Source organism: Ceratotherium simum, chromosome 11 (assembly GCF_057802395.1).
Source record: "Ceratotherium simum simum isolate JZ-2026a chromosome 11, ASM5780239v1, whole genome shotgun sequence".
NCBI lineage: Eukaryota > Metazoa > Chordata > Mammalia > Perissodactyla > Rhinocerotidae > Ceratotherium > Ceratotherium simum.
In genome coordinates, this window is record NC_141910.1 from 66,721,490 (window position 1) to 66,747,139 (window position 25,650).

Here is a 25,650-nt window from a genome sequence, read left to right on the forward strand (position 1 = left end):
GCTATGATTACTTAGTTTTTGTGAGAATTCAAGATGGGAAAGGCAGCATGCACAGCAGCTACCCAAATACGGAGTTTCTTTTGCCCCCGCCCCCATGTGGACCGTGTTGAGAGCCAAGGTGAATGTGGGTCACCTGGACACACAGAAGCAGCACCCTGGCCCTGTCTTTTAAATCATTCCAACCACATATGCCCAGTGCCTGCATGTCACCTCACAGCAACCCTACAGACCTCAGGTTCCGCAGAAAGCAGGGCAGACAGGACACTGCATCTCTATCTTAGCTCTGCCGTTTCCCAGGAGACGGTACCAAGAGAGGACAGACTGAAGGAGGCCATTTCCCAGGCAGGCCTGGTATCCCTTCTCCACCCTCCTCGGAGAGGCTTCCTGCCACCCTGGGGCTCTTGATTCAGCCGGTACCTCCCTCACCACACGGCTCAGGCCACCTCTCTCCGGATCCACCAGCAAGAGCTGTCCTCCTCAACCCTGCAGCCTGCATCTAGCGCTCGGTTACAGATGCTCGTGGAGGGAGGAAACACAGCGCTGGCCTGTCCCCCCTGCTGGAGGCCTGACTCCTGCTGAAACGCCTCTCCCTCGGACAAGGCACCTGAAGTGATCGGCTCAGGGTCAATGGAGGAGCTGAAGACCAGGGATGGGGAGGCTGTGAGGGACCCAGGCACCTGGCCCGGGGGGAAGGGGGACAGATGGGCACAAGGACACGAAAGAGGCATGAGGTCCCAAAAGCAGACCGAGGGAACCCCGATGTCTTCACCCACTTGCCTAGGTGTGAGGGCAGCCTGGCAGGACCCTGAGGACAGAGACCCACACTGGCATCTCTCCATCCACCCCCAGGCCTCAGTTGGTTTGTCCCAGGTGAATCCAGGGGGATTGTCGGTCTATAAAGATGGGACCCAGCCCCGCCTGGGTCCTCATTCTGACTCGTGTGGCCGTGGCCAAGTCTCACCTCCCTGGGCCTCTGTGTCCTCATCCCTGAAATGTGGGGGTTGTACCCAAGGCCACGAGAAGCATCTCATCAGAGACCCCTAAGATCTCAGGACCCTCTGAAAAATCCTCACCTCACCTGACTGGAGAAAAAAATCACCTCACCTGACTGGAGAATTCCAGAAGGAAGAGAGAGCCTGGCTAACAGCCTAGACATTCTACTCCACCTGAAGACACGGCACAGACCAACATGTCCCCAGAACCTTCTAGAAAGCTGTCAGGCCAGGATCGAAGAAGAACAAAGCACCACACCTCTCTATTCTGAATGGCATGGATTCATTCACCCACTGGTCAGCTCCTCCCTGGTGGTCCAGGCTCCCTATGTTGGTTGGGGCAGACTAAGGATACCAAGGATACCAGAGGCTGCAGCACTGGGTTTTTCTGACTTACCCCAGCCTATGAATCAGATCTGCCTGTCACAGAGCTCCAGTCGATGTTAAGGAGGCCTCTTCTGACTCCCTCTGCGCACACCTGGGAGGGAGACCCCACCCACCTGGCTCACTGTTATCCACAGGCTGCATGAGGTGACAAGGCCAAAGATGCCCCCGGGCCAAATCCCCTGCTGTGCTGACATCCGTGCCACCCTCTCCCCACCAGACCACACAACCCAGCAGCCACGCCTTGACCACAGCCAGGCCCCCACCTGCACCCTGAGCTGTAGCCCGTGGGACCACTCACTGCACCCCAGCACCACACACACTTTCTCGCCCTGACCCTGCCCCACCCGTAAAGTTTCCTCTCTGGAATACCTTCTCCTTCAAGGCCCGGTCAAAGGTCAGCTGCTCTCTGAGACCAGCAGTGACCACACTCTACCCCTAAATCTGCCCCCACCTGAGACAAAATCAATGACTTCTTCACACACAGGTGACCATAGCACTTCACGTGAATACACATCCAGAAAAAACAGAGCAATCCCTATTACAATATAACACGGTCTCTGAGGAACCACGAATTCCTGGAGAGCAGGTCCATATCATATCTCTTTCAATGCCCTGATTCACGTATTAGTAGGTTCTCACTAAATGTTCGCGGCGGGAAGAGAGGCGATATTGTTTCGTGTGTGTGGGTCCTGCAGGCTCTCGGAGACAAAGGCATCCCCAAGGGCGGAGACTCGGGGCATTTTATCCACATTCCCCACTCCTTCCACCAAAGTGCGGTCTGGGTCCAGGGGTCAGTGAACACTTGCTGCCTTCGGTGCTTCTCCCCAGTGGGGTCTTCTGTGTCTACTTGTCTCTGCCCTCAGACTCAAGAACAGCTCACCCCAGCTCCTCTCCTCCCGAGGGAGCAGTGATTCCCCAAACCAAGAGCTGCCCGGAGAGCACTGAGGCCACGACCCTCTGACACCGCCCAGCACAGGCCACAGCAGGGGGCAGAGTCCTCCATCTTCTCCCAGGGCCGGAGCCACTGAACCTCGAGGCCCTGCCCGAACTCCTCACATCCCCAGACCCCAACCAAGAAAAACGTTTGCTCTGTAGAAAGTCCAGTTCTTGAAAGATTTCCTTCTCTTTCTAGTTCTAGGTGAAAATAAAGGATCTCTTTTCAGTCTCTGAAATCTCAAAAAGGTCCAACCGTAGGACCCTTCCCGTGTGGAGACTTACTGGAGGCTTTAGAGGAGAGAGAGGAAGACGCTGAATCGTGAGAGCAGGATCTTTCCCTCTTCACGGGGCTCCTCTTCTCCAAGGTGGAGCCTGTTTCAAAATACACACACTGAAGACACCCGTAGTCATCGCCCCGTACCTTCGCCCAGCACTTCAGTTTACAAAGTGCGTTCACACCTCTCCTCTGTCCTCATCCAGCCACCCACGCAGCTGCCACCTTCCAGGCGCCCACCGCTGACGGCGCACTGAGGAGACAGGAGGAGGGAGACGAGGCCAGGCCAGCGAGGCGCTCACGGTTCAGCGGGGGCTCCCGCCCGGGAGTCACGGCCACAAGATGGTGTAAGGGGGGCAAAGAGCGAGGGCCCTGGGAGCCCGAGGGCCAGGCTCTCACCCAGCACAGGGAGGCAGGAGCAGGGGAACTTCCTGGAAGAGGCCACCCCGACCTGAGTCCTGAAGGGACACAGGGGTTTCCAGGTGAAACCCAGGAGACACAACTCAAAGGGCAGGGAGCACCTGTGTGGCCCAGAGGTGACAAGAGCAGAGCACAGCCAGGCAACCGCTACAAGGTAAGTGTGGCCAAGAGCACGGGGCACGGGCCAGGGGCGGGAGAGTTAAGAGGAGCGAATGGTGAACCTGAAGAGGTGGGTCGGGAAACACCAGGAATCTGGAGTCGTCCCACGGGGAACAGGGAGGTTGAGGCAATTTAATATCAGGGTCACATTCACGTCTGTGAAAGGCTGCTCAGCACCAGGGAAGTCTGTCCGGCAGGTCTTGCAGTCCCCATTTTACAGAGGAGCAAACTGAGGCTGGGAGAGGGGACACGACCTGTCCAAAGTCACAGCTAGCGGATGGAGGAGGAGGAGGAGTCCTGGTCTTCTGACCCTACAATCTCTCTCTCTTTCCACTACACCACACCCCACAAATGCTTTGCATTTGTATATTAACAGCTTTTTATTTTCTCTCACTGTCCTGTTGACTACAGCCAAATGCCTTGCACTGCTCTGATTTATGTGTCCTATTAAAAATATGGTATCAGATTTTCTCGTCTACAAATGAAATTGGTCTGTTTTCATAAATCTCAGTGGCACATATTGTTAAGTTGACTTACATAAAGGAAATAAGCGAGTGAATCTTATAACAGCTATATGGTAATTCCACCAACAATTTAAACAAAGCATGAACTTGAACCCTGAGAAATCTCGATTTTTCTTCCTATTTTTTAAGAAATCTAGAGCTAGGAAGCACCTATCAGGATTTCTATTTTCTCACACCACCAAAAGAAAGGGAAAAAAGCAAAACCTGGGAGGCCAGCCCAGTGTCTTAGTGGTTAAGTTCGTGTGCTCCACTTCGGCGGCCCGGGGTTCACAGGTTTGGGTCCTGGGCACGGACCTATGCACTGCTCATCAAGCCATGCTGTGGCAGCATCCCATATATACAGTAGAGGAAGATGGGCACAGATGTTAGCCCAGGGCCAATCTTCCTCAGCAAAAAGAGAGGACTGGCAACAGATGTTAGCTCAGGGCCAATCTTCCTCACCAAAAAAAAAAAAAGCAAAATCTAAATTCAACAAGGGATTTGCCATTTCCTCCAAAGACGTATCTAGACAGCTCTCATCCGGAGCTACTGCCCAGCAGATAGGCCCCAGGCCACGCAAACGGGAGCAGCTGTCTAGAAGAGGGCAGGAACAGAGGCGCGGGGCTGCCCACCCTCACCGTCTGTCACCAGCTCCTCATCCTCGTTGTCTGTGCTGCTCAGTTTTTCTCCATCGCTCTCCAAGGCCTCGTGCCGAGCCCCCTTCTCCAAGGGAGCCTCGTTGCTCACAAAGTAAGCGGCCAGGCCCAGCTCCTGCTCCAGGGCTGTCCTCACCAAGCAGGATGAGTTTATCAGGCGCAGGTCACAGTACCTCAAAGACCTAGGAGGAAACAGAAGCAGGTACCTGTCGAGTGGTGTCAAGGAGGCACCACTCTCGGCACTGAGGGAAACGGTGTTCAGGAAACACCCTGCCCTCCTCCTTAGGACCCAGGACTTGAGCAAATGGACTGTGAGCCCTTAGCAACAAAGTCAGCCTCACTGTAAGTCTCTCAGGGCCCCTGCTGTGTATTTGGCCGTGCTGCCTGCAATCAAAAGAGCACTGACTGTCAGCTCAGATGAAAATGAGGCTTGAACCCCAGCTCTGCCACTTCCTAGTGACAGAGCCTTCCACAAGCTGTGCAACTTCTCAAAGGCTCACAAGTTTTTTGTCTGAAAGATGGGAATGAATATTAATAACATCTAAATACACTGTGAGGATTACATGTAATAAGTGGACATTTGATTATTCCAGTTAACATTTAAAATGTGCCTGGGGCTGTGCTAGATGCTAGGGATAGCATGGCGATCAAGTCATCGTCACATTGGAAACGAGAGTCTGTCTGGGAAGACAGGCACCAACAACTAATGAACTAAGCAGAGGAGTGAGCCTAGAAAGCAGGCCAATGCAGGACTCGGGGTGTGTAGTGGGAACAGCAAAGGGCGTGCAGAGAGGCAGATGTGGGATCCAGTTGGGCTCTGCAACTTACTGCTCATGTGATCTCAGATGAATGAGCTTTCATTGGCTCATCTATAAAACAGGATAGTAATACTACTGTTGCAAGCAGCAAATGCTGTATTAAAAGTCTAGCACGGTGCTAATACAAAGAAGGCACTCAGTAAATGCCTGCTCAGATTTAAAAAAGATTAAGACGTTGTCAGCCCTTAAATAGTTGAGGAATGGAAGAATTAATCCATGAGAAATAGCAACAACCAAGGAGAGAGAAGACACGTGCAGTGGCCTCACGTAAGTGTGGTGTGGCCCGTGGAAGGAAGCCAGGCTTTGAGTCAGGCAGCCCTGGAGTCCACTGTCCACCACACTGGCTTAATCTCTGTAAGTCTCAGTTTCTTCACCAGTCATATGGGACTACTGAAATAATAGCTTTCCCCCAGGGTTATGGAGAGAGTAAAATGAGAAAAAGCACATAAAAAGAATCTGGTAGAGTGGCCAGCACATAACAGGAACTCAATAACGTCAGCTCTTACTCTCTTGTTACACAAGGAAAGACGTGCAAAGGCCCACAGCACGGCTGCCCGCTCTTCTCCATGGGTATTAAGTAAACCTTTAAAAGCCAACCTGTCACTACCAGTTCAAGCAACTGCCTTACTGGAGGCCCAGTGATCTTCTGTCCCGAGTGTCTGCCTGTCTGTGTGTCGGCCTGGAGACCCCGGGAGACACCAAGTGGGCTTGCAGTTGACTTCTGCACAGCTGTGATGGCTCCAGGGGCACACGGCGTTTGAGACAGTCTGCTCTGTGTGTTGGAAGAATTGGTTCTTCCCGAGCGGCATCGGTCACCTCTCCCCTTCCCAGAACACCTCCTAAACCAGCAGGGACCAGCCATGGCAGCAGCCTAGATACCAGTGGGAAATGAAGTTCTGACCTCCCCCCACCCCATGCCACCCCGAGACGATCCGATACCTTCCGACAGGGAACTGCATCCCTAACACACGCAATGATGCCCAATGGGGAGAAACTGAGGGAGGCATTAAACCCTAACTCCAGCTGCAGGGTCTCCACCCACAGAGCCTGGCAACCCGCTGGGGGAGCCCCCACCCCACCCTCACGAGCCCAAATGGTGCCTGAGAATTAGGAAAAGCAGCGAAGGCTTCAGACACATTTCACTGCCTTCTGCTGGAAAACTGTCCTAATAAATATACAAATCTATGATGCTCATGAATGTGGATGCTCCACCTAGAGTTGGGCAGTGGAAGCCGGGCCTGGCAACCCCTGCCTCTGGCTCCCCAAAGACCCCAGGAGCACAGGCCCCTCCACTCACCTTGGTAAGGATTCCCCATGCGGGTCCATCCCACTGAAGATTAGGATGCAAGGCAGGCCCTCCAGCTCCAAGTAAGTCTGAGGTCTCCACTCAGCATCCTCAATCTTCTGCCACATCTGCAGATAATTAAAGAGAAATAAAGCCGTCAGACCCCTTACTTCCCAACCAGCCCAGCTCTAAGGGAAACCTGATGTCTACCTCTGATTAAAAGTCCTTGTATTTCATCCTTTGATAAAAAGGAAAGCTCTTTATCCTGCGAATAAGCATCACTGTATACCCAGCCACACAGAACACTGCCTGGCACGTATTAGCTGTTCAAGAAACACGTGCTAACTGGCTGATTCTGTGGGAGGAGGTATACATCCTCAGTTGTTTCTAACGTTTTTTACTATGTTCTCTCAATCGCTGTGCTGGTGTCTTTCATTCACAGTTCCTACCCAATTATTCTTTCAAAATTCTTGCCCTAACTCTTTTGCATTTTCCATCATTTGTAGGTTTAGTGAGAAGCTACTACTGGCCGGGCACTGTGCTAGTTTGGTGGGGGGGTCGAGATCTGTGGGGATGGTCCCCAGCCTCCACCACCTAGGGGAGGAGCCAGATGACAGTCAAGGGCCCCAGGTGTGGGGGAGAGGCGGCTTCCTGAAAGAGGAAAAGACGCTGAGATGAGTTCTGCAGGCTGATGGGCATTAGCTAAACCAAGGAGGAGGAGAAAGGCACCCCTCGGAAGAAAGAAAAGCATGCTGTGGCCCAGAAGTTTGAAATTGCAAGAGAGTGTGTTTTGGGGGAGCCATGAGGAGGCGGTGTTTACAGAATTTGGTACTGCTGGACTGCAAGGTGCAGGGAGGGACACACCAAGAGAGGCACTGGAGGGGTGGCCAGGTGTGGCCAGGCCACAACAGACGGCAACGTTAAGCAGTCTGTCGCCATTCCGTGCCCCCCGCATCGCCTTGGTGCCCGTGCCCCACCACTCTCCCAGACGTCCATCACCCCTCCTGCCCCTGACCACAGTGCCCACCTTGAGCTGCTTCACGAAGTGCTTCCCGACGGAGATGCCGGAGCTGGGGTTGCCCAGGATGATCTCAAAGTGCTCCTCCAGGGCCAGGCGCGCCCGCACGTGGGCCAGCCGCTCGTAGGCCACGGCCGCCAGCGGCGAGCAGGGCACCCGCAGCAAGACCATGAGCCCGTGGCCGCAGGGGCACTGCTTCGGGGAGTTGATGAGGTTCTGGGTGATCTCCAGTGTCTCCACCGACGTGTAGTTCTTCATCTGCGAGAGGCCGCTCACGGCCATCATGGCGGCCGCGTAGTGCTGCACGAGAACAAAGGTCCTGATCACCGCGCTGTGCAGGCGGGGGAACCTGCAACAAACAGAGACCGGCCGTGACCCCGGGCCGCGACCCCGGGGACGCCCACAGCGCTCCGGGAGAGGAAGGCCGTTCCTCCCACGGCACACAAGTGACCCAAGACAGCCCCCACTTAGGGCGCAGGCAACTCCCAGATTCCAAACAAGTGTGTTTCCTTTTGAAGCAGGTTGTTTGGAACCTGAAATAGAAGCTTTCCTTAGAAGTCAAATCGTAACTGCTTTGTCATTTCCACCTAGGAAACAAATGCATAGGTTTGTTGTTGCTGCTGTTTCTCTGTCTCCCAGCACCTGGCACATAGTAGCTGCTCAATAAATACTTTTTCAGTGAATGAACAGAAGAATGAATAAAATAATGCTTGTTGAGTCTATCATCAGCTTCATTTATAGTTCCTTGACTCAGGTTATTTGCCTCAGGTTCCCACTAGAAATAGGAGAACCACCAGCAATCAGTATGTAAATACAGCTACCACACACCCCAGATTTGGGGGGACCATCCTAAAGGCACACCCCTGTATTCATTTCAGTTACAGTGAATTAACAGAAATGTAATGAAAGGTGACAATTTGACAGATGAATTAGAAATCAGAACACATCCAGTCAAACTAAGAATCCCAATTTTTGCTTCAGAAACTGTGGTTACCCTATGTGTCCCTACACAAAGATAGCGGCCCCTCCCATGACCATATGCACTCCCGGAGCAGCTCCAACCCACGGGTCAGAAACAGACCCCACCGGAAAAACCCAAGGCACTGTAGGTCACTGTGTTTCTCAGCGGGAATAGACACACTGACATGCAGTCTATATGTGATGCTCTTGTGAGTTTATTTAGCTGGAATGAGTCCATTGACTCAGTGGCTTTCTGGAGCAAAGATAAAGCAGTTTCTTGACCTACAAAGGTAGGAATCCTACCATGGCCAAGCCACCCTGCGAGTTCTATCAGAGCAGCCAGCTCGCCTTCTAACAGCATCTCTGATGTCTCCTCCTGCCCATTATTCTCCTTTTCTTCATTCTTTCTCTCAGCACTTCAACTCCTTTATGGGTTCTATAAACTGCAGAGTTGGCTTGGCAAACTTGCTATTACCAATGCTGTCAGGAAGGCATAACTGGTCCACAGACTCTGGCACAAAGGGGACTCAGCAGCCCAACAACTACTCTGCCCTGCCACTGGCGCACTGGCCAAATAGTGCCCAGGAAGAAAGAAAGAGAGCAGTGTGGAAGATACTTGTCTCCCCTCCCCTACACACTGCCCCAGCGGTGGTGGGCCCTTTTCACCTGGAGCAAGGTAAGAAGGACAGGGTATGACTTAGGGAGGAGAACGCTCTTCTCCTCATCTTTGACGTCGTGGGAGGTGCCTGCACTCAGCTCTGTTTGAAGGACAAGCAGAGACGTCTGCTTCTGGCCAAGATGGAGTAACAGGGACCAGATTTATCCTTCTACCTGAAACAACTGAAAAGCTGGATGAATATATGAAACAATAGTGTTTCAAGACCTTGAGCATTAGGCAATGAAAGACAGTGGTCCTGGGCCGGCCCTGTGGCTTGGTGGGGCGCGCATCGAGGCACCACTTCTCCGTTCATCCTGAGGCCGAGTCCCGCATACAGCAACTAGAAGGATGTGCAGCTACGACATACAACTATCCACTGGGGCTTTGGGGGGAAAAAATAAAATAAATAAAATCTTTAAAAAAAAAAAAAAAAAAAAAAGAAAGACAGTGGTCCTTAGAAATGAGAAACAAATTAGGTGAGCCTTCAGCTTCTGCCTGGAAAGAGTTTCTGGATGTGTTCAAGAAGGGGGAACACAGGCAAAGCCCCAGTCGTCTCCCTGAGTTGAGGAAAGGCATTGCAGTCCAGCTAGAGTTCCCAGGGAAAAGAACCAAAGAGGAGAGAGCTGTACAGATAGAGAACTCAGGAGAGCTACAGGGGGTCCCCCAAGTCTTCAGCTGAGGAGTGAACAGTGCATATACATGAGGAAACTACCCAACGACACGAGAAAAACCATCCAAAGGATTAGAGGAAACAATGCCTCAAGCTCATATAGGGCTTGGAATAGTTCCTGTTCCCATCACCACACGGAAGACATCAGAGTTCATGGAACGTTACAGAGTACTTACTTAGAGAGGGCTCTGACTCAGTGGTGGGCAAAGTAAGCCATAGTCTGAAAACTGCTCTGGTCCTGCCTAACAAAGGTTAAAAGCAAAACCTGAAAGGATTAAACTATTTCTAAGAACTTAACTGTGTCCCACAACAAAGTTTAAAAAGACTCATCCAGGAGTTGGCCCAGCGGTGTAGTGGTTAAGTGTGTGCACTCTGCTGCAGTGGCCCAGGGTTTGCAGGTTCAGATCCAAGGCGAGCATTGACGCACCACTTGTCAAGCCATGCTGTGGCAGGGTCCCATATAAAGAAGAAGAAGATGGGCACAGGTGTTAGCCCAGGGCCAATTTTCCTCAGCAAAAAGAGGAGGATTGGCACTGGATGTCATCTCAGGGCTAATCTTCCTCACACACACACAAAAAAAGACTTCGCCAGCACCCAACAAGGTAAAATTCACAATGTCTGGCATCCTCTCAAAAATTACCAGATATGTAAAGAATCAGGAAAATACAATCCATAATAAGGGGGGAAGAAGAAATCAATCAATAGAAATTGACCCAGAAATGACACAGATGACAGAATCAGTAGACAAGAACATTAAAACAATTATTGTAAGTATATTTCACATGTTTAAGAAGCTAGAGGAAAGATCGAGCATGTTAAGTGGAGATATAAAAAAGACTCAAATCAAATTATAGCGGTGAAAACTACAATGTGTGAGATAGAAAATAAACTAGACCCTGAATTCTCATGGGAGCTACCATCTTGGTACTCAGCCATGCCTGCCAGCTACAACAGATAAGTTCAAGGATGGGTACCTGACCCAGGATGGGCCATCAGCCTTTCCTTGAGATTTTTTCAAATTATGAAAAAGAATCAATCCTCTTCTAGAAGCTGGAGCTTATGAAGTTCAGTAGCACCCAGGGGTGATGTTTTAAGCACATGGAAGAAGCCTGTGTGCGGTGAGATACAATAAAGCCCACAGAGAGAGATACTAAAGACAAAACAACAGTCTTGGCAGTGTTTAATACCTAACTCAAGTTGTTCCTGAAACCAGCTGCATCTCTAACGTTTTATGGTTTATTTATTCAACCTGTCCTTTTATTTCATGATAAATACATTTCTCTCCTTTTCCTAAGGTAGTTCAAGTTTGGTTTCTGTCACCTGCAATGAAGACTTCTGATTAATAAATAAACACAAGTAACTATTTACTATCAATTCATTAACGTGTATGTATATTTATGCATGTGCTACTTGAAACTGCCTTTCTTCTTCTCTTAGGAACTTTGTCATATAAAACTGCTTTGCTTTTGCAAAAAATAAAAATAAATAAATAAACTGGATGAGACTGATAGCAGATTAGACACTGCAGAAACAAAAGATTGGTAAACTTGAAAACATAGCAATAGAAATTATCTAAAATGAAACAGGGAAACAAAAATAATGAATAGAGCATCTAGAGCATCCATAGAACACTATGGAACAACTTCAAGCAGGCTAATACATGTGTAATTGGACTATTCTGAAAGGGGAGAGATGAATGTAGAAAAAAATCTTTGAAGAAATAATGACTTAAATTTTTTCCTATTTGATGAAAACTCTAACTCAAGTAGAAGAAACATGAAGAAAACTACATCAAGGCTTGTCTTAATCAAATTGCGGAAAATCAGTGATAAATTAAAAATTCTTTAAAGCAGTTGGTGGGGGGAGAGGTGGGAGGAGAGCACATTATATAGAAACAAAGATGAGGATTACTGTCGATTTCTTGTTTGAAACAATGCAAGTCAGAAGACAGTAGAGCAACATCGTTAATTTATTGAAGGGAAAAAAGTCAACCTCAATTTTATACACTCAGAGAAAATCTCTCTCAAAATTGAAGCAAAACAGACTTTTCTCAGATACACAAAAGCTGAAAGAATTAATCACCAGCAGACCTTTCATACAAGAAATGTTGAAAGAAGTTCTTCAGACAGAACGAAAATGATACAAGATGGAAATCTGAATCTACACAAAGGAATGAAGAGCACTGGAAATAGTAACTACATGTGTAAATATAAAATGTGTTTTTAAAAAATTATTTTTATTTAAACATCTTTAAAAGATGATTGTCAAAAGCAAGAGTAATTTATTGCAGAGTTTATAACATATATCAGTAAAATGTGTGACAACAAAAGCACAAAGTCTGGGAGAGGAGAAATGGAAATATACAACTGTAAGAATCTTATATTATACATGAAGTGGTATTATATATCTTGAAAGTAGATTGTCATAAGTTAAAGATATATACTATAAACTCTAAAGCAACCACCAAAATAACAAAGAATTATAGCTAATAAGCAGAGAGAGAGAGAGAGAATGACATCATAAAAAAGCTCAATTAATCCAAAAGAAGGCAGAAAAAGGAAACAGAAGGGACAAATAGAAAACAAATTAGAAGATGGCAGTTTTAAACCCAACCATATCTATAACCATATTAAATGTAAATGGTCTAAACACCTCAATTAAAAGGCAGACATTGTCAGATCACATAAAAAAGCAAGATCCAACTATAAGCTGCCTACAAGAAACCAACTTTAAATATAAAGACACAAATAGGTTAAAAGGATGGAAAATTATAAACTATGCTAACACTAGTCAAAAGGAAGTTGGAGTAGCTATATTAATATCAGACAAAGTAGATTTTAGAAGAATAATATTCTTTAGGTCATTTCATAATGATAAAGGGGTCAATTCATCAAGAGACACTTCATCAAAGATGATATGCAAATGGTAGATAGACAGATGAAAAGACGCTCAACATGGGGGCTTGCCCGGCAGCACAAGTGGTTAAGTGCGTGCACTCTGCTGCGGCGGCCCGGGGTTCGCCGGTTCGGATCCCAGGCGTGCACCGACGCACCACTTGTCAAGCCATGCTGTGGTGGCATCCCATATAAAGCGGAGGAAGATGGGCATGGATGTTAGCCCAGGGCCAGTCTTCCTCAGCGAAAAGAGGAGGATTGGCAGATGTTAGCTCAGGGCCGATCTTCCTCACAAAAAAAAAAAAAGATGCTCAACATCATTAGCCATTGGAGCAATGCAAATTAAAACTATGAGATACCACTTCATATCTGTTTTAGAATGGCTAAAATTAAAAAGACTGACCACAGTAAGTGCTGATGAGGATGTGGAGCAACTGAAATTCTCATACATTGCTGGTGAGAATATAAAATGATGCAACTACCTTAGAAAACAACTTGGTGGATTGTTAAAAATTTAAACACATACCTACCACATAACCCAGCCAATCCATTACTAGGTATTTACCAAAGAGAAATGAAAGCATAGTCTACACAAAGCCTTGTACGTGTAGACTTAGAAGTACCTGTAAAGCATTAAGAATAAAGTACATGTAAAGCTGCTATTTTCATATTTTCATAGCAGCTTTATTTGTAACAGTCAAAACCGAAAAATAACCTAAATATCCATTAACCAGTAAATAAACAAACTCCTATAGCCATTCAGTAGTATTCTATTGTAGAATACTATGCAGCACGAAAAAGGAATGAACTATTGATACATGCAACAACATGGATGAACCTCAGTATAATTATGCTGAGTGAAAGAAGCCAAATAAAAAGGAGTGCATAGTATATAATTTCATTTATATAAAACTTGAGAAAATGCAAACTGATCAATAGTGAGAGAGGGATAGGAAGGAATAACTAGAAAGGGGCAGGAGGAAACTTTTGTTCATTATCTTAATTGTAGTGAAGGTTTTGCCAGTGTTTACATACATTGAAACTCATCAAATGGAACACTTTAAATATGTGCAGCTTACTGTATGTCCTTATTCCTCATTAAAGCTGTTGTTTAAAAAAAAAAAAAAAAAGACAAGCACATGGGAGGCAGGAACTAGTGCCTAGCTCTAAACAGCACCCACGAGTCAGGCATAAAAATGCGCCCGTCTCTAAGCCTTTGTGGTTGGCCCCACAGGAAGGAAACTCCACAGAAAACGTACTGGAATAAAAATGGGAGTTGTTAAATGTCTGAATGTTTTTAGTCCCAGTAGGTCTGTGTCAGATTTGTGGTCCCATGAACAGATTTCCCAGCCGTATGCTGGAGTGTGTCTGCGACACACAGTGAACCAACAGTCTAGCTGTGCACGTGGTGGCAAGAGGCAGTAACCTCTGTGTTCTTACCTTTATCTCCTACTGTTCAAGTCACCTATTTCAAGAGAGTTTTCCAAACAGGTGATTCCTGGGAAAGGCAGTATGGCATGGTGGAAAGAACATCAAACCTGGTTATAGGCTAGGTTGCTACAAATAGGTTCTGTGACCCTTGGCAAACCACTTCCCCTCTCTGGGCCTCAGTTCCCACAATTATAAATGAGGTGGTTGGCTAAGTGGTTCCTAGGAGTTTTTACAATTCTCCATACCTCAATATTCCAGAATTTGATATTCTCTTCTCGCTCAGTGAAATGTAAATTTTACTCTCTGTGCAATACTTCCAGTTTAGCAGAGGGGGAGAAAGGAGGAGGATGGTGTGATGGTGGTGGTAACTGTGAGGATGTGATGGTGACAGTGATGATGGTGACAGTGACGGTGGTGATGCTGGTGATGGTGATGGCAGCAGCAAACAGGAGCATGTAATGTCTGCCAGGCACTGTTTTTAATGCTTTACATGTATTAATCCACTTAGTCCGCATAACAGTCCTAGGAGGTAGGGCTTATTATTCCCAAAGAGAATTGAGAAACTTTCCTCATGTCTTACAGCTGATGAGTACAGACCCAGGACTCAAACCCAGGGACATGATTTTGGAGCCTTCTCAGCATGCAACTGTTCCTGACTCTGCCCAGGTTCATCATTTCATGAAACTCTCATAAGAAGCCACTAGGAGAGCAGATTTGATCTACAGGTGAGGGTACAGAAGTTCAGACAGGTTCAGTGATTTGCCTAAGGTTAAAACTAATACAGGGTAGAGCCAGGACATATGGTCCCATGGTCTGGTTGGCCTTCTACTAGCTGTGAGATCTTGCTCTATATGGCTTAGTGGTTATGCTGCTTTGGAGTCAAATGATAGGATTTGATCTGGCTTCACTATAAACCCCCACGTGACCTTGGGCAAGTTACTTTACCCAAGTCTCAGTTTCTTCCTCCGTCAAATGGAGATAACAGTATCTCCTATCCCACTGTGCCACTGGGAGGATTATCTTTAGGCAATAAACATAGAGGACTGAGCTCAGTGTCTACAGCTCACTAAGCACTCAATGTGTTAGCTGCACAAGGAGACATGGGGGAGCTGGGCCGAGAGCAGAGGCCAGTTCTCATGGCCTCAGTGTAAAATCTGGGAGGGCTTCTTTGCTCAGCAAGCTATCAGGAGAACTAAATAAGATCATGAAAGTAAGGCTCTTGGAACACTGAATGGCACAAAATTAGCACTCGATAGATGATACGCAGAGGACATAAAAAGTGAAGCCAACTGTGATTGTCCCTAGCGCTTCCTTAAGCGTTTTGGTATCTTACCTCTTATTTTGTTGCCCTCCTTTGATTCTCAAACACACAATCCCATATTCCAGCATATTTCTGCCCATTTTCATCTCTAAAATTTTCTGGAGCAGCAGCCATGACAGAGATATCACTAACACAAAACGCAAGATGAGAAATAGAGTCCCTTTAGCGGAGGGACTGAGTCACCCAGGAAGGGAGGGAGGTGGATCCCACCCTGGAATTCCCTGGCCACGTGCGCCTCAACTCACACTTGACTACTGAGCGTTTTTAATAACTTCGAAGAGAGACATGTACCTTTTTCCCAACGCGGTGACCATGGCCTCAAAGGAGCTGTCGTATCTGAGCAAGGGGAGGCTGTGTCCTGAAAGGGTGGACTCAATGAACTCTGACAGCCCGAAGTACTTCTTATTCTCAGGATATAAGTCCACCCCCTGAAACAGAGAAGAGCCTCGGTCACTCAAACGTTGCATTTGTGGGGACTGAGAGGTTCACCTGCTAGGCGTGCAGACAGCCTGGACGGGCACCCTGATCTAAACGGTGCTGACTCTGCAGTCCCTTGGATGACATTTTATAACATTCTTTCCTCTGCAGATCCAGAGCACAGAGCACTCCGTACTTGAAGGATGATGCATCCCCACCAGGGGATCGCCAGGTCCTCGCAGGGACCCTAGTATCTTCGCCAAGAAGAAAAATCAGCCTTATCTTTTTATAACATAAAACTTTGTTAAAATTGCTTCTTTCCAACAATTTTCAGCTGTTCTTAGGAAGAGGCACATCAACCACCTTGCATTTAGTTGTTATTAAAGTCAACAGAAAAAATACATTTACTTAATCAATTTTACTCACATTGACATAAAATTCCCCCCAAACTAACATCAGAGCTTGTCAAACTTCAGAGCGTAGCAAAATTTGGAGGCTGTTAACAATGCAAAGGCATGATTTTTTTTTTTTTTTTTTTTGGTGAGGAAGATTAGCCCTGAGCTAACATCCATTGCCAATCCTCCTCTTTTTGCTGAGGAAGATTGGCCCTGGGCTAACATCCGTGCCCACCTTCCTCTACTGTATATATGGGATGCCTGCCACACCATGGCTTGACAAGCTATGCAGAGGTCCACGCCCGGGATCCAAACCTGCGAACCCTGGGCCACCAAAGCGGAGCACGTTAACTCAGCCGCTATGCCACGGGGCAAGCCCCCAAAGGCAAGAATTTTACCCTCAAATGGCACAGGGGTTAAGCGCGAGGGCCAGGGAGCGGCCGGCCTGGGTCATATCCCGGCTCCATCACTGTCTAGTTTCATGGCCTCAGGCAAGTGGCTCAACGCCCCCCCCACACCTTGTTTTTCCCATTTGTAAATCAGAAATCATCCTAGCACCTGCATCTTACCTGAGTTCATATGACAAAGCACTTAGAACAGTGCCTACCTGGCTCACAGTAAGCACTACACAAGCGACGGCTATTACTACCACTGATTCAGAATCCACTGAACTGCAGCCAGTTCAGCTGTATCTTTACAGCTGATACTAAAGCATATAAAGATAGCTGATACTATCTTTATGCTGATACTAAAGCATCAGTATCTTTAAAAGTTCCTCAGACGACTCTGAGACACTCCAAAGACGTCCAGCATTTGACGTTTACCTATTATTTGTGTAATTAGCCAGAATCCAACTACCCAGAATTCTCAAATTACCAGAATTGTTGTGGTCTCCTATTTTGATGACAAAATGGCAGGTGACAAACCGAAATAAAACTCACCAGGTTTTGCGGATGTGTGTTCAGTTTAAGGAAGGAGATTTTGAACCTTATAGGAAAAACAGGAACATTTCTAAGGCTTCCAGACAAAACGTTACATGTTCTAAGACGGGAAAGCCAACTGATGTATTTCGGGAAGGTTTCTAAAGACCAAGAAGGGTTTAAATCTAACCCAGAGTTGAATCAGCGAGCCAGGGAGCTAGAACCCGCTTGACCCTCTACTATGGCAGTCAGTCAAGATTTTTGCTAAACGGAATTGCTCCCAACTCAAGGGTCATTGCTACCCCAGGCCCAGCAGCCCAGTGGCACTCACGTTACTGTAGGAGGCAGGCCAGTGGATCTCATTGTAAGGGCTGATGAGGGTGTGTTGTGTCTGCAGCGCATAAGGGAAGGAAGTCACGTGGAGGGTCACGATATTGGCGGCCTCCTTCACCTCCCTGCAATTGAGCAATCTGTCCACCAATCCCACAGACGGGTCACTTTGGGCGTAGAGATTATGAACAGCGCTACTGAGGGAGAAACAGGGAGAAGAAACAGTAAGTGGAATGACCAGTGCGGTTCTGTAATTTACCAAGGATCAAGCAGTTGAATAAATTTATAACTTGCTCCCAACTCCACCAATAATTGAAGCTTATGGCTCTGCCCATGACTAGGAAAATAAAAAATAAAGAAATGATTGCACTTAGGCCCCGGTCAGACTCTTCTGTCAGACTCTCTCCATTACTTTATTAAAAATTTGGCTGGGGGAACAGCATTTATAGAGGATTGCTCGCAACATACCCAATCCACCTACCCCTCTAGACAGTGATTCTCACCCAGGAGTGTCCACAGAATCCCCTTTTCTCCTTTGGCACAATCTGATTGTGTACCTGCCTCCTTAAATTTTTTCCCCTAAAGTTCTGCTGACCTTGAAATGATCCAAAGAGGATACGGAATGGTAAATTCTACACTAAATTTTAAAATATAGGACTGGAAATGGCAAGCATTTTGGACAGGGGTCTAAGAGACAAGCACAGCTCAGTCTTTCTCTGTGGGACAATGGCCTCAGGAGTTCTCTTCTATAAATCTAGAGGAATATAAAAAAATCAGTGCTTCACCTTTTGGGTGGCAGGTAGCCATTCCAAGAAACCTACTCCCAAAATGAATATTCACAATATAGCTTTTTATATAATTCAGGATGTTCAAATTCCCCCAAGCCCATACATGGACCTCAGATTGTAAACTCTTTATCCAGGTGTTCTGTGAGGCTCCGGCCAGCCCTAAGCTTCTGAATCTGTGCTAAAGCAAAGCCTTCCTCTGAGAGCTGACCCTTGATATTCCTCGCCTCCTCATCCACGTCAGTGGCAGTGTCCAAACACACAACCACAAGCCAGTCTCATGGAGATGACCGATCCTGGGAAACAACCAGGAATCCTGCCAGACTCCAAGCCTGACGCCCTCTGAAACTCATCTAGATTTACGTTCATTTGAATTGAGTAAAATCACCCTGAAGCAGGCGGGCACCAGCTGGGAGCCCTGGCACTGGAGGCGATGGGGCCTCCATCAGGAAGGGGCCTGGGCCAAGCCACCCGTCAGGATCCCTTCCCAGCACCAGGGTGTGCCTTGCTGCTGAGTAGGGTACAGAAAAAGAGCATCAGGCTGCAATTCAGGGGTCTTTAGTCCTAGGCTGGCTCTGCCACTAACATCCTCCCACCCCCACCCAGCCCCGCGATGTTGAGCAAGATGCTTCCCTTCTCTAGTTTCCATAATGGTGACTTTCAGAGGTTGCACTAGATGATCCCTAAGGTAACTTCCAGCTCTAAGGCTCTGAAATACCTCCATGGCATTTGCTTACAGATGCCAAGCCCCCAACAACATTCATCTTTTTAAGACTTCGACCCTCAGTCCCAAGAATCATCCATATACATATATTAATTCAAAGAAGGAAAATGTCAACCCTGCCATATGCCAAAGTCACTCTAACCTCAGAAGATCCCAGTGGGCATGGTCGTGGATTAGGACAAAGAGCGTGTGTGGATTCTGAAAGGAGTTTTGTAGAAAGGACTTAAATTTTGTCTGCGCCTCCGCATCTAGTTTCAAAACATACTGTTCAACCCTCTGCTTGGTCATGTGCTCCTTTTCCAAGCCAAGCTCCAGTAAAACCCCTGCAAGACAGTAAAAACACATCAGTAACTCCAAACGTCGTCATGCATTTTCTATTCACTCAGCAGACACCTGTGAGCATCTCTACAGCAGGCACTGTGCCAGGCCCAGGGGCCAGAGGGACGCATGAGACACCAGTGTGTCATGCAGGCAGGCTCCAATGCAAACGACTACCGTGCACCTGTCTGTGCAGGAGCTGGGCCCAGAGGCAGGCCTGCTCCACAGCTTGGCGGAACAGCCCACCCAGAGGTGTACACAGCACCCCACCCAGAAGGCACTGCAAAGCTGGCTTCATGAAGCAGCTGATCTCAGGCATGGTGTGACTGAAGGGAATGGCAAAGATCCCCCCACCAGCAAAATCATCTCCCAGCCTAAATGCCATGGGGCCTTCGGTTATACGACTCTAGACTGACTCCTTTGAGTTAAGACATTGGCTCTCCGTGTATTTCACATTTAATCCCCTTGAAAGCGCAGAGGAAATACATTAAGTTGAAGCAGAATATCAACACATAGATCATTGACCTGAGCGGGACAGAGTGAAAATTCAAGTCACGGTTCCACCCTTAACCAATTATAAAATCTCAGGTAAGTTGCTATCTCTGAGCATCAGCTTCACGATCTATAAAATGGGAGTAATAACACTTGTCCTATCTACTTTAGAAGCAAACACTGGTGTTCAAATCCAGATCAGAACTTAAGTGGATCAAAGCTTCTCCATGCAGACATCACAGCTTGCCCCCAAAAGGCCCCATACCTGAATGCCAGACGTGGAACAGAGTCTGCTGGTAGGTCACTTCTGAGGGTGGAATACAAATCAGAAAGTCCACCTTCTCAAAGGATCCTAAGTCCAGATTTTGGGTACTGGAATCCGCAATTGAACACACATGGGAGAGGAGCTTCTGGGCCACGGCCAGCTGGAAGGGCCGGATGCAGTGGGGCTCCAGATTGTAACCTGGAACCAGAGCCCACAAAAGGTGAGGTGCACCCGAGAACAGATGGCCACTGCCCTGGACCTCTGCTAGGGAGTCAAAGAGTAGGCCCCTGTCTAGTGCACAAAGCAACAAGGGAAACAGGGAATACACTAACATTTTTCGAGCGCTTGCTCTGGGCTACGCATCATTTCACACCTTTCCTAATTTAAAAATAAAAGGATGAACAGCGATCAGGGAGCACAGAGGCAGTGACCTACTCTACCTGGAGGGGACAAGGACAGCATCCCAGGGAAGCTGACGCTGAGATTGGACTTTAGAAGATGCTGTAAGTTCTCTGGAAGAGAAGGAGACTGTCACAGATTTTCAGGAACTTAGTATGAATAAAATATTTCAACAATGCATTGATAAGCTGGAAGTCAACACCCAGAAATGTACCATCTCAGGAAAAAGAATACATGGACATTTCAGGGCAAAATGGTCTTTATAATTAAGGACTAAAATTAAAATTAGATCTTAGGTCTACTTGCATGCTAGGGAGACACCCTGCCCTCTGCAACTGCCTCTAACATTGCTTTCTCATAGTTCCTGGAGGCCCCTGGACGCCGCCTCATCAGCCCAGACCCTGGACACCAACTTCCTCTCATCACTCACTTGTGCACACTGGTACCCCGCTGACATCCAGGGATGCTGATTTGGTGACAGAGGAGGCAGTAAGTGAGGAAGAAATGTGGCCTTGATTTTCCTGATGAAATTTGTCCAGCAAAATGTCAATGTCGCCCTCTGCCCAAAACAGAGAGAATAACAGAAATGGGTTTTCCATCTCAGCAAAATTCAGCAAACATCTACGGAACACCTACTATGGATCAGGCACTGTCCTGGGCCTGGGGTAACGGAGATTAAGAAGACACGGTCCCGACTTCACAGCCTAGCAAGGAAGGCAGAGATGCTAAAGAAAATTACACTATGACACAGTAGGTGTGAGGAGAGAAGGAAGAAGGAGATGCTAAAGAACAGAAGGAAGGGTTCGGAGCCCATCCTGGAGAAAGAAGGGCCAGCGAAGGTTTCTGGGAGGAAACAGGGTGAGTCTTGAGGGGTGAGTAGCCAGGCAGAGAAGGGCGCTCACGGCATAGAACACACAGAACGAGGCACAGAGAACACACTGTTCTAGCAAGAAGCTTCAAGCAATTCAGAAGGGGAGGTGGGGAGCAGTGGTGGGACAGAAGCCCAAAGCTCCCACCTAGGAGAACCCACAGCTACCGCAGGAAGACAGCCAGCCAGAGACCACGCCAGAAAGGGCCATAAATGCTAATGCACAGAATGGAGGGGCTGCCCTGCACATCTAAAACAAGGCCAGCCTCAGCAGGTCACAGAGGGGATGGGCCCTGAGATGACTTCCCACTTGGCATCTTTGTTTATTTCTGTCTTATCCATTTATGAGTTTGCATCTGTCTCACTACAAGCCTACCTGGACAGAGGGTGCTAAAAAAAGCCCCCAAGGAGTCCACTTTCCCCGTAACCAGCTCATAATCGACTTCCTTCTGGTACTCCGCTGGGGTGAGAAGGCTCTCGGAAAGAATCCGGGCTTGGTATTTTCCTGGAAAACAAACAACTTTCACTGGGCCCCTCTGCTTAGAATCAGCACATGAGCTCCTGAATGACAGTCTGTACCTATATCTCTCCATCTCTCCATCCCCCATGCCAGGCACCACGCCTGGCTAAGAGCAGGTGTTCATGTTGGTTAAACGGAGAAATGGCATATACTATCCTGGCCCAGTTTAATAGTTAGGACAATAAGAGGGAAAACCCAGAGGATCGGCTTTGGAACCTGACTCCCTCCCCACTTACTAGCTGTGTAACCTGGGACGAGTTACTTAACCCTCCAGACCAGTTTCCTCGTCTGGAATATGTGGCTAACAGCAGTATCGACTTAATAGGACTATTCTGAGGATAAAACAAGGCAATGTTTATAAAATGTTTAGCCCAATGCCTGACACGCAGCAAGGGCTCCAGGTTTATTACTGAAAGTACTACTCAAATCAACATAGAGAATTTACAAAAACATAGAATGAGTTTAGGATCAAAGAATGCTAAAAGATAACTGGGATACGTCATAGTAACAATACGCATTTTTTACATAAACAATATGAAAATTTCAGGTTTAAAGTATTTAATACCTGTGGTGTCATTTTTTTAAACAGGCCAAAAAATGAGTGTACTGATTAACCAAAAATTCTCTGAAATTTACAAGTTGACCCATAAAGATCTATGAGTACTAGGCAAAAGTGTTAAGAAAGATGTTTTAAAATTTTCATTAATAGTCCTAAATTGAGAAATCTCTATTTGTATCCCTGACTCTTTAACCAAGAAAACGCTAGACTTAAGAATTTTCTTGTGTTCTTTTTAACTAACAAGATGAAGTTGGAAATTAGGCATTCACATTGCTCCGACAGAATGAATTCATGAGGTCATGGTGCAGGATAACAGGTTAATATGCACAAAGGAGCGACCTGGCACATAACAGTTGCTCAGTACCTCCGAGCTCTTCCAAGGAGCTGTCCTCTACTTCCTGTCATCCACCTGCAACCACAGGCGTGCCCTGATCTTTGTCATTAGGGGTAACTATGCCCCTTTTATAACCTCTACTTCCAGAATCCCACTCTCTGATCATCTCTGACACCCAACTCAAAGAATATCCCCACTCTTCTCAAATCTATGGAGCCTTCTGAACATTCCCTGCCTTCTTTCTCTTCCTGTCTTCATGCCCCTCCTCCCTTCACTGGGACTCCACGTCCATCAGTGGTCACTCCCTAGCATCCATCCTCAACAGCCTTGCTCCACTCTCACTAGCCAAACCCTCTTCCTGCTCCACACCTGTACTCAAGCTGCTGGACGTGGCTGGAGAAAGGACTCCCACCACGCTGACTTGTCTCCCACACGTTCAAAACCACTGTACGCCTATTCAGGGCCAACACATCCACCTGCACACCGTGGACCATCCCCTCTCTCCTGCTCATGGACATTTCCTCTAACCACTGCCTCCTCTTGCCTGCATCGTCTATATCTCCCTCTCTATCGCATCATTCCCAGTATCAAACATACTCTTCCATTTCCCAACTTAAAACAACAAAAAAAACCTGATCCTACTTGCTCTCCAATTATTATCTCATTTCCCTATTCCTTTTGAGGCAAAACTTCTCAAAAGAGTTGTCTATATTCGTTACTTCACTCATTCTCTCTTGAGCCCAACCCAATGACACTTTCAAACCCACCACCCCACCAAGACTGCTCTGTCAGTGTCACAGACGACCGTCCCGTTGAGAGAGTAAGGAGTCAATTCTCAGGCCTCAACTTACTTGATCAAACAGGAGCATCTGATCTATTCATTCCCTCTTCCTTCTGGAAATGCATCCTCCCCTCAGCTTCTCAAACACTTCTCCCTCAATCTGTTCTTCTCGGGTCTCCTTTACCGCTTCCTCCCCCGCTGCGGGTCTAATCCTCAGAAAGAACTCTTCCTTCATTCCACACTCACTGGATGGGTCATAGCATCATCTCTTGGCTTTCAACCCCCTAAAATGCTGACTACTCCCTTCATCTTTAGACCCAATCTCTGCCCTGAACTTCAGATTTTTATATCCAATTGACTCCCCATCATGGCCACCGAGATACCTGAAACCTAGGCCAAGCTGGTCAGAGAGAACTCTTGATTCCATCATGATCTCCACTGTCACCTTTTCCCTCCACATACAAACAATTTTAAAATTTTAACAAAACAAAACAAAACACTTCTGTAGTTCTTTCTGTCTCCATAAATGGTAACTGCATTATTCCAGCTACACAGGCCAAAATCCTCAGAGTGGTCCTGGAGTCCTCGATTCCTCCCACACTCCACACAGGACCCATCAGCCAACCCTGAAGGCACCAACTTCAAAATATGCCAGAATCAGGCCACTTCTTTCTGCCTTCACCAGCCTAGGCCAAGACCCAGCCACGCCTGGATGCAGGCAGCAGCCTCCTCCCTAGTTCTGCTCCTCTCCCCTAGTCTGTTCTCCACACACAAGTGGGGCAATCCTTCTAAAACAAAAGTCAGACCACATCCTTCTCTGGTCAAAACCTTCTGACGTGGTTTCCCAACTCGCATAGGGAAAAACTCAAAGTTCTGACAGGGCCTTCAGGGCCCTACACAATCCCAGTCCTGCCCTCTGCCCTGGCCATCCCTTGTCCCTTCACCACGCCAAGCACAGCATACTGCCACACAGTCTTGGAGAGCCCTGCAGCCACCCGCAATGTCGGTATCCTTTGCTTCCTGGTTTCTCTCAGGTCCCTGCTCTAATGTCACCTCATTAGAAAGGTTCTCCTGATGCCCCCTGGAAGCCAGCCCCCTAACTGCAATGCTCCATCCCTCTGCCCTTCTGTCTGCCACCTTCTGTGCTGTGTTTGGTGTCTGCCTCCCCCACCAGAATGCACACTCCAGGAAAGCAAGGACTTCACTCCCAGATCCCCAGCCCCTGGAACAGTGGCTGCACATAGCAGGTCTTCAATGAGTATTTTTATAATTAATTCGTTAATTGGCTCATTAACCCACACAACACAACAAAGTCATTGTTTTTTTATCTCCACTAGACAGGTGAAGAAACTGAAGCCCAGAGGCATTAAGAGACCAGGCCCATCTCCGGGCGCATGGGGGAGCCAGGTTTCCCCCCCGGGTCTACGCGAACCCCAGAGCTGCCCCTTCTCTCTAGGGGAGAAATGGGAGCTGCCCACCTTCGTTTACAGGAGGAAGGGAATCTTAACTGCACACCATCCAGGGCATGAGCACTAACCGCAGTCACTAACCAACCCCGGCTGCAAACCCGGGCCACGAGTGGCACAAAGGGCGGAAGCGCGAAGGAGGGCGAGTGGGCAGTCCACACGGCGGCTGTGCCACCACCGCGGCGGCGCGCGCCGGCCTCACCGGTGACGGCGATGCAGGAGTCGATGGCGGCGTTGCGGCAGGCGCAGATGATCACCACGTAGTTGGTCTTGGCGAGCTTGCCCTCGATGAGCAGCCGGAACATCTCGGAGAGGCCCTCGGCCAGGGAGTAGGTGCACTCGATGATGTGCACGCTGTCGTTGCAGGAGCTGGCGGCCAGGCCGGCCAGCCAGGGCAGCTGCGCCGACGTGACGGGCGCCACGGCGCCGGGCGCGGGCGGGCAGGGCTGCGGCGGCGCCTGCTGGTACTGGCGGATCTCCGTCAGGTGCGACTCGCGCCACGAGCGCAGGAAGATCTGCTCCAGATCCTCCATCAGGGGCACCTGGTCCGCCGCTGGCAACGACAAGGCGCGGGGAGAGGCTTCAGCGCCTGCCCCACGCGCACACTGCGGCTCACACAAACACAGTGGGGCAATTCTGGGGAAATGCGTCCAGCTGATTTAACAATAACACAGTCTAAACTATTATTGCTAAAT

The 25,650-nt window shown here is 48.0% G+C and overlaps 1 protein-coding gene across 14 annotated transcripts in view; it reads right to left on the minus strand.

The window, feature by feature from the left end:
* Positions 1-25,650, minus strand: part of GREB1 (growth regulating estrogen receptor binding 1) — a 142,745-nt gene that overhangs the window by 22,857 nt on the left and 94,238 nt on the right. For 13 of the 14 annotated variants that reach the window (XM_087437132.1, XM_087437134.1, XM_087437137.1 and 10 more), the window contains 11 exons: positions 25,158-25,508; positions 21,672-21,800; positions 20,858-20,986; positions 20,029-20,226; positions 19,096-19,276; positions 17,446-17,641; positions 15,674-15,810; positions 7,458-7,797; positions 6,443-6,558; positions 4,310-4,509; positions 2,598-2,687 (listed from right to left, as the gene is read on the minus strand). In XM_087437132.1, coding sequence (XP_087293258.1) covers positions 2,598-2,687; positions 4,310-4,509; positions 6,443-6,558; positions 7,458-7,797; positions 15,674-15,810; positions 17,446-17,641; positions 19,096-19,276; positions 20,029-20,226; positions 20,858-20,986; positions 21,672-21,800; positions 25,158-25,508 — 2,067 coding nt within the window. The remainder of the gene's footprint in view (positions 1-2,597; positions 2,688-4,309; positions 4,510-6,442; positions 6,559-7,457; positions 7,798-15,673; positions 15,811-17,445; positions 17,642-19,095; positions 19,277-20,028; positions 20,227-20,857; positions 20,987-21,671; positions 21,801-25,157; positions 25,509-25,650) is intronic. The other variant, XM_014792175.2, reaches the window with a different exon arrangement.